This window comes from Pararge aegeria, chromosome 8, assembly GCF_905163445.1.
Source record: "Pararge aegeria chromosome 8, ilParAegt1.1, whole genome shotgun sequence".
Taxonomy (NCBI): domain Eukaryota; kingdom Metazoa; phylum Arthropoda; class Insecta; order Lepidoptera; family Nymphalidae; genus Pararge; species Pararge aegeria.
In genome coordinates, this window is record NC_053187.1 from 11,001,866 (window position 1) to 11,010,744 (window position 8,879).

The 8,879-nt window shown below is 35.7% G+C and overlaps 1 protein-coding gene across 5 annotated transcripts; it reads left to right on the forward strand.

The window, feature by feature from the left end:
- Positions 1-263: 263 nt before the first annotated feature.
- LOC120625545 (beta-1,3-glucan-binding protein-like) lies at positions 264-8,766 on the forward strand. 5 transcript variants are annotated; one of them, XM_039892597.1, is made up of 8 exons: positions 264-301; positions 1,546-1,789; positions 2,681-2,835; positions 3,167-3,330; positions 4,565-4,816; positions 5,267-5,415; positions 6,920-7,021; positions 8,438-8,766. In XM_039892597.1, exons 2-8 carry the CDS (start codon positions 1,550-1,552, stop codon positions 8,552-8,554), a joined length of 1,179 nt encoding a protein of 392 aa, XP_039748531.1. In that variant the 5' UTR covers positions 264-301; positions 1,546-1,549; the 3' UTR covers positions 8,555-8,766. The 5 variants fall into 5 exon arrangements, with proteins under 5 accessions (XP_039748531.1, XP_039748529.1, XP_039748530.1 ...); XM_039892595.1 differs by having other exon boundaries at positions 271-327; XM_039892596.1 differs by lacking the exon at positions 264-301 and adding an exon at positions 1,448-1,465.
- Positions 8,767-8,879: the final 113 nt, after the last annotated feature.

Consider the following 8,879-nt stretch of genomic DNA (forward strand, 5'->3'; position numbering starts at 1 on the left):
TTGAATAGTAATATAAATTTTCTTATAAAAAACGAAAATCATTTCAATTAACCAAAACGTGATATCTCCGCTAGTTACGCCACTGGGCTTACACACTTCGTTACACAAGTGATTCTGTTATTATTAAGTACCTGAGTGCAATTTATCGCACTACCTCTGAGTGAGTAGGTATGAATATAATTTTACGATGTTAGTGTGCTAGAAGATAGTTACATATTAAATCAATGACAAAAAGCAAATTTAGTACCTAGATAGAAGCTTTTTCAGTGAGAGACAAACTGATAGGCGTGCTGCACACCTGGTAATTATTGTCGTGCATATAACTGGGTAAGCGACGTTAATTCATGTCGGCAACTCTTGAAACTTACGAATTTGACCTAATTTTTTTCCTTCCGTTTCTCGGAAAGCACAATAAAAACCATAATCCTATATAGGATAGGTAGGTATATCAATTATCTCAAAAACTTGATAAAAATTTCGACGGCCGACTGGCGCAGTGGGCAGCGACCCTACTTTCTGAGTCCAAGGCTGTGGGTTCGATTCCCACAACTGGAACATGTTAGTGTGATGAGCATAAGTGTTTTTCAGTGTCTGGGTGTTTATATGTATTTTCTAAGTATTTATGTATATATAATTCATAAAAATATTCATCAGTCATCTTAGTCCCAAAACACAAGCAACGCTTACTTTGGGGCTAGGTGGCGATGTGTTTATTGTCGTAGTATATTTATTATTTATTCATTGTTACTTGTGTTGAAATTCGTATTCTAGGAATTATTAAATTCACTTTCGTTTTTCATACAGTTAGTTACTAGTTAGGTACAGGTATAATATATATATAAAAATGAAAATCAATAAATGATAATATAATTTATTGATTTTCATTTTTTCTTAACATTGCTTACAAAAACAAAAACACTATAAAAATATTTAAGAAAAAAAAATCCACCCTCCGCTTGCGGGGCTTTTGAATGCCCAAGCAACCGGCGGTCAGGACTCCAGACTGAGGAACCTCCTCACAATACGCGCCGTTTCGAGGACTACTGCCTTCTGTATCCGACCCTTGATCCAACAACCAAGCGAAAGCTTCTTAAGATGTTGGTTGAAGCTTTTCGCGAGAAGACCACTGACTAAAACGACGCTCGGAACAATAACTGTCGACTCAACATTCCACATGGCGGTAATCTCGTGAGCAAGGTCCAAGTATTTGGATACTTTTTCCTTTTCATCTGAAAAAGAAAGTAGGGTATATTATTATTATATATATATATATATATATATATATATATACATATATATATATATATATATGTATATAAATATATATATATATATATATATATATATATATGTATATATATATAGTAATATATCAAGTCAAGTCTTCAAGTCTGCGAACATTGTTATAATGACCTTCAATTCGATTTACCTCTCACAATAGGAGTCGCAGTCGTAACGATTGACCGTATGTTGTATCTATATTTTCCATATGCAGTTCAGTAGTGTTTTTGTGGTGCCAAATAATTAAACTATGTTTAATTTTAGAGTTATGTGGTCATCCATGTTGATAGGAGTGCTACTGCTGACTTATGTGACCGTAGAATGTGTTGACGGGATATGCACACAAAATCCCCTTAAGGTGAACGCAGAATGTCAGCCAAGTGTTACAACAGTGAGCGGAACACACGCTCCAAAAGCTATTTGTTCCGGAGCTATGATATTTGATGATGAATTTGACGAGTTCGACTTTGAGACATGGCAACATGAGGTCACTCTGGGTGGCGGTGGTGTAAGTTTATTTTGCAATCGTGTGTTATTCATAAGTTTAGTCTTGACCAAATATCTTATAGTAGGACGATACACGGAGAATTCCAATGTTGATAAACACTGCCGATTGGCACAGTGGGCAGAGACCCTACTTTCTGAGTCCAAGGCCGTGGGTTCGATTTCCACTAATGGAAAATGTTTGTGTGATGAACATGACTGTTCTTCTGTGTCTGGGTGTTTAAATGTATATTATTAGTATTTATGAATATCATTCATTAAAAACTTTGGGGCTAGGTGGCGATGTGTGTATTGTCGTAGTATATTTATTATTATTATTTATTATTATTAATGCCTCGCTGGGATAAAAGTAGTAAATTCAATTACGGATTACAAAGTTCTGAGTTCAGTTTCTGTATTTTTGTCTAGAAATTCGATACCAGCTCGGAATTAGCCCATGCCCATGCATTGCCCACCTCCGAGCGTCATAGAGTCATTTAAAAACAAACTGTATTAAATTGTTACACAATACGAATATTGCAGCAGCGCAGAGGTTCTTAGTTCTATTCTATCAGAGCTGGCGTTTGCCTAGCACTCTTATAGCCGTTTTTCACTAAACCGAAGCATCGCCTTTGCCTAATGCGATTTAGGCGATGTCTATAGAAAAAAAAATGTTTCAAGAACTCTTAGGTGGTAACTATTGGTGAACGGTTGATGTATGCCTAGAAATTTACTTAGACTAGGCGTTTCTAATTTAGACATTGCCTTATTCGCCGTTAGTGAAAACTGAGACTATTGCTGAATATGAATAAGACAGAATAAAAGAATAGAATAACAGACAGAATCAAAATACAAGTAATTAAAGCTAGCGAAACTGCGGGCACAGTTAGTTATATAAAAACTGATACTTCCACAGAATTGGGAGTTCCAATACTACAACAACAACCGCACAAACTCGTTTACAGACGATGGAATCTTATTTATACGACCCTCACTTACGTCTGAACAGTTTGGCGAGACGTTCCTAACGAGGGGTTACCTCGATATAAATGGCGGAGCACCAGCTGATAGGTAAGGTGTATTCGTTTTTTTTTGTACTCTAAAACAAAAGAGACGCATTGAGCATAATCGCAAAAAGTGGTTTTTGACCGGGTTGATTGGCCGCTCGTATTCGACCTTGTAATAAGTCACATGGCACTGGCCGAGGAATGGGCTACGCAGAGCTCGTGAGCGTACATTATTTTTTAATTTCTGATGCAAGACCAAGCGACTAATTATTAGAGCGATGTGACTCCGAAGGTCGGCTACTAGATAATGATTTAGCACTAAGTCCGCCTCTTGTAAACTTTTTTTTTTGGTTTACACAATTAAGTAAATAAATAAATTAATCTTCATTTCCCAGATGCACAAATTCCCAATGGTACGGTTGCGAGCGTACAGGCACGCCGACGAACATTCTGAACCCAATTAAAAGCGCACGCATTCGCACCGTTAATTCCTTCAGTTTCCGCTATGGCCGTGTCGAAGTCCGCGCCAAGTTGCCAGCGGGGGATTGGCTATGGCCAGGTTTTAATCAATTTCACATTGCGGCTGAAAAAACTTAAATGACGCAGTAGTGCAGTGGTGGTTTTAAGTTGGAGGTCCTGGGTTCGATTCCCGGAAGGGGCAATTTGGGAATTCATTATTTCCAAATTTTCTCTAGTCTGGTCTGCAGTGGCGTGCATAGAGGGTATGCACAGGGTACGCAGATATTGAATATCTTCAATAAGAGCTATAAATACTTAAGGATAGGCTTTTTATAACACTTACAACGCCTATCCTTAAGTTTTTTATAACTCTTACTGGAGATTTTCGTCATTTTATATCCTCTGCATACCCGTGCATACCCTCTATGCACGCCACTGCTGGTCTGGTGTGAGGCTTCGGACGTTGCTTGTTTCTACCCTACCGCCAAAGACATGCCGCTAAGCGATTTAGCGTTCCGGTACGACGTCGCGTAGAAACCGATTAAGGGTTTAGGTCATATATTATAACTGCCATACCTCTTAACAGGTTAGCCCGCTACCATCTTTGACTGCATCATAACTTACCACCAGGTGAGATGGCAGTCAAGAGCTAACTTGTAATGTACCTAATAAAAAATATATATACCTACACTTTATATCAAAAGTGCTGATAGCTTATTGTTGTAGCGCTGGAAATTTAGTATTATTTGCGATAGTGTACAATTAAGAAATAATATACCCCGATTTGACTAATCTCCTTTTCGGAACTGTTTTAAAAAATTATTGTTTTCTGACAAGAAAGGTACAAAAGACTATCTAATTATTGAGACTTACCCACTGTATACTTATTTATGTTGTGGTCTACTCATGCTGTCTTTTCATGCTAGCATTTATAAATCTTCACTGATTTACGTGTATATAAAATCGACGTAAAATAAATATTGTATTTGTGTGATTTTTTAGTTATTTTAGTCGCAATGTAATAAAACTTAAAAAAAAGTTGGTTTTTATTATATTTTACAAGAATTTCTCAGGAAATGCCAATCCAATTTAAGGAAATGCCAATCAATATTTAGTATCCGCCAATCAGCGGGAAGCTACCCTCGCAGCTAACTTCCGCGACGACTCATAGTTTGAATCGAACTATATCAGGCTTATTTTTGCTTCTGATTATTGAATTAAATTTGGGTGGACCCGTGAAGCTCAGCTTAGTATTTAGCTATTAAGGTTTTTTAGTGGAACACCAATATTATTATAATGACGTATCTACGTAACTAAGTAGTTTTATTTAACAGCAATCTGGCTTATGCCCGCTTTCAACGCCTACGGAACATGGCCGTCTTCAGGTGAGATTGACATCATGGAGTCTCGGGGCAATCGAATCCTGCTTCAGAATGGCCTAAACATTGGTACTCAGGAGGCGGCGTCCACCCTGCACTATGGACCATATCAACAGTTGAATGGTTGGAATCGAACGCACTGGGTTGGCAAAAACGAAACTGGTTACGACAGGGATTTCCACCTCTATCAACTAGAATGGACTCAAGGTGCTATGTGATTTTAATTTGGAATATGAAAAAAAAATATAAGTTTTATATTTAAAATAGTAAAGTTTTTAATCTTAATTATAATTTAAAATGACCAATAACGGAAACTTCATACTTTAACCCGTAGTAGGTACTTAAGCGTCAGTTTTTCAATGGTCTCAATTTCAATTACATATTTATCATATTATTACCTACCTACCAAACCTAGTTCCGTTAGAAATAAGTTATATAGTTTCTTTATTATGATCACAGAAAAAAAAATCTAATTTAACTAACACTAGATGTAAAAAAAAAATTATGACCATGAGCCATTATATACTATGATATCTTAACTACGCCGGAATCAAACGACTAGCATGGTCATAACGCTTTTTTCTTTCATAAAATGTCTATTCCGGAAACCCTATATGTGTCTACTATTGTAATAACTACCATTACATTTACTTACAGATTATATAAAATTTTGCATCGATGACGTAGAACTGGGTAAAGTAGATCCTGGAAAGGGTGGCTTTTGGAATTATGGAGGTTTCGACAGCAATCGTAACATACTAAACCCCTGGCGCTATGGAAGCAAAATGGCTCCTTTTGATCAGAAGGTAAAATAAAAATTGTGAAATCTCTTAAATTAAAATGATTCTTCAGCGTTCACTGCTTTTAGATGACTATGATAACGTTTGAATATTAAATTCTACTAGATGGATGGACTCCTTGGTCTAATGGTTACCATGTTTAACTACGGATCACGAGATCCTGGGTTCGAATCCTGAGTTGGGCCAGTAAAATTCTGTTAAAGAATTTTCAGTACCAGCCCGGAGTTTGGAAATTGCGGTGTCAACGCCCGTACGGAGAGCACGTTGAGCTGTCGGGCCCTGTTATTATCTCTAACTTGTGTAGTCGTTAAAGCCCACCAAATCGCATTGGAGCAGCTTGGTGAAGCTTTGCTCTAAAACCGTCTGTCCTACTAGAGAAGCCAACAGTTGAACTACAGGCTACATTAGATGATGATGAATAGATTTATTACATTTGGAAAATCAATAACATCGTGACTGACTAATTAGGTATATTATTATAAATAAATAATTTGATCTTAAATAGATAATCGTCAAAATATTTAGATTGTGCGCATCGATATGATTAAGTCGAACTTTGTAGGAAACATTCTTTCAGATGAATAAATTATTTCTTTTCAAATGGGGGTTTGTTTTCGAAATAATTTAAGCGGGAAATGATGTTTTTTTAGAATTTAAAACCACAAAATTAGATGTTTAGGTTTCTAATTAGGGAAATAAAAACACGGGTCAACACAAAATTTTACCTAGACCTCAAAGTACTAAGTTTCGATTCTTTAGTTCGTAAAGACGAAAAAAAAATATTGCATGAGAAAGTTTGCTTATGTATTTAGGAGCCAGATTGTACGATATTTGATTAACGATGCAAAAGTAGCATTTGTTAACGTGGTCTTTGGGTTCTCGCTTTTGATCGTTCCTTAGATCCTTGATATTGAAAATTTCACATACTTCTTCTCACCTCGATACCAACGTAGAATAGAAAAATAGAAATGAAAATGTCTATTATATTTAATTTACCATTTAATTAAATTTTGCTCACTTCCAAACATCTTTTAAAATAACTACAAGCAACATGTGGAGCCCATATCTTGTCTTGATTCCGAACAGGATTGTCAAAATATGCTTCGAAGGCTTCACAGACAACGTGAGATGTATTTAGTTCATATATTACGTCTCGAACTTTAATAAAGTATAAATATGATGAGCCAAAATGCATCAGCATCATATTTACACTTTCGCGACGACATTTTCAGTTATTCTGGACTTTGTAGAAGTAAAACACCTGATCGTTGTTTCTCGAGTTTCATCTTATTAAAATTAATAAATCAAATGTATTTTTACTATAACTATTACAAAGGCAAACTTTGAACCAAAAAAGGTATTTTCGTGTCTATAATTAAACAGAAATTCATAAAATAAACTTTAGGACGAAAACAAAAATTTGTAAAGTCTACGTGGACGAACTCGTCCGCATCATCGAGTTATTTGCTAAATCAACAAACTCAACTTAATACTTTTTTATTATTCACAGTTCTACCTAATAATTAATTTGGCTGTCGGTGGAACAAGCGGGTATTTTCCAGACGGAGTTCAGAACCCCACTCCCAAACCCTGGTTGAACTCGTCGCCGAAAGTAAGTTAACTACATACCTATTACCTAACCTAACCTAACTTATATACCTATTCTTGAAAATGACTAAGTATATGTACTATCTAAGGATTGCGACTTTTAAGCCGGGACGCAGTCCTGCGTAAGCATATGATTCAATAAAACCTTAGTATTTTGTAAGAACACCAGACAATATATGGCATGGCATTACATGGGCTGCTCAGTAAATTCAAATTCAAATTCATTTATTTCAAGTAGGCCGACTTTATAAGCACTTTTGAAACGTCAAGTATGTATGTTTGTAGTGACTCTACCAACGGTTCGGAAAGCAGATTCTACCGAGAAGAGCCGGCAAGAAACTCAGTAGTTGCTCTTTTCCAACATCAACATTTACAATCATTTTGCTATCTTGCGGGAGATGAGAGCGAGGCTGGCTGCTTCCAATCTACCTTGTCATTGAGGAATTCATCAAATGTATAGTAACCTCGCTGTACAAGATGCGTTTTTACACATTTTTTAAATGTATGCATTGGTAGGTCAAGAATGTCCTAGTACATTATTGTACATTATTGCATATAAAAGGATAGATATAAATACAATTTAAAAAAAACCGTTATTGGCAACATCGATACGATTATATCCTACGAACCACAAAATGCCCAGAGTGTCTGACAAAAGCGGTTCTTGTAGAAAGCAGATCTAATTTAAGCACTCGCCTGCTATGGAGAACTATGCTGATAGTTTCTTACACAATTAAGTTGTTATCACAGTATTCATAATATAGAACAACATTTGTTCTGCTTCTTTTTGATGGAATCAAATCATTTGGATAAATTTTACAACATGTGAATAGGCATCTTCTAGGCAAGCGCGTCCCATCTTAGGCCACATCTACACTTTCCATCAGGTTTGTCAAGCGCTAGTCTATCATAGTTAAAAAATAAAAATAGTTGGAAAATCCAAAAGTGCACGCCTTATAATCTCATTCATTACAATAAAATTGAGATTATTTGTAAATAATAATTTAAACTACATCTAATTATACCGTGAAAAGTAATAGGCTTCTATTCCTCAAAATACTGAAGCCTATAAAAAATTCAACTCGATAAGTGAAGTATTACGCTCAATATCGTGACACGGACGTCCAAGACAGAACTTTTTACAATTTTTTAATTAGTTTAAATTATAAAAAGAGATTTAAATATCATGAGTGTTTCAAAATTTGTCTCTTTATATTCACTTATAAAAGAAATAAAGAATAAAGTGACATTTTAAGTTGGAGAATCACTCGGTGTGCGTAATACCCACGTTAACGCTTCGCTTATGAGGCGTGCAAAAAAATACAAAAGAAACTTTTCATAAAAAAATACGCGGCGACAACCATCAGCTGTGTTGAACTTTAGCAGTGTTTAATTTTTTCAATATAACTTTCCTATACAGGCTGCTACAGACTTCTGGGATGCCAAGGAAGCATGGCTACCCACATGGGGGCTGGATAAAAACGACGGAAAAAACGCAGCACTTCAAGTGGACTACGTACGCGTTTGGGCTTTATAAATAGTTTATATCCCTCGTGACACAGAGGAACTACAAAAGAATTTGTGCCGAGCATGAGAGAAAGAGTAAATCGAGTTTTAAATAAATTTCCTCGTTTTAGATTTTCATTGAGTAATTTATAAAACTGTCTAATTTTGGGGAAAAGATCATCACCAACTAATATTTACGAAATAAATCTACATGATACCAAAATAAAATGGGCATCTGTCTTATTTTTTTTGTGCTTATTTATTATACCTACAAAACCAACGACATTTTTATTAAAATCTAGGTACTTTGCAAGTGTCTTATGTACCTACTATAAGTTTCAATTAAACGAACATCG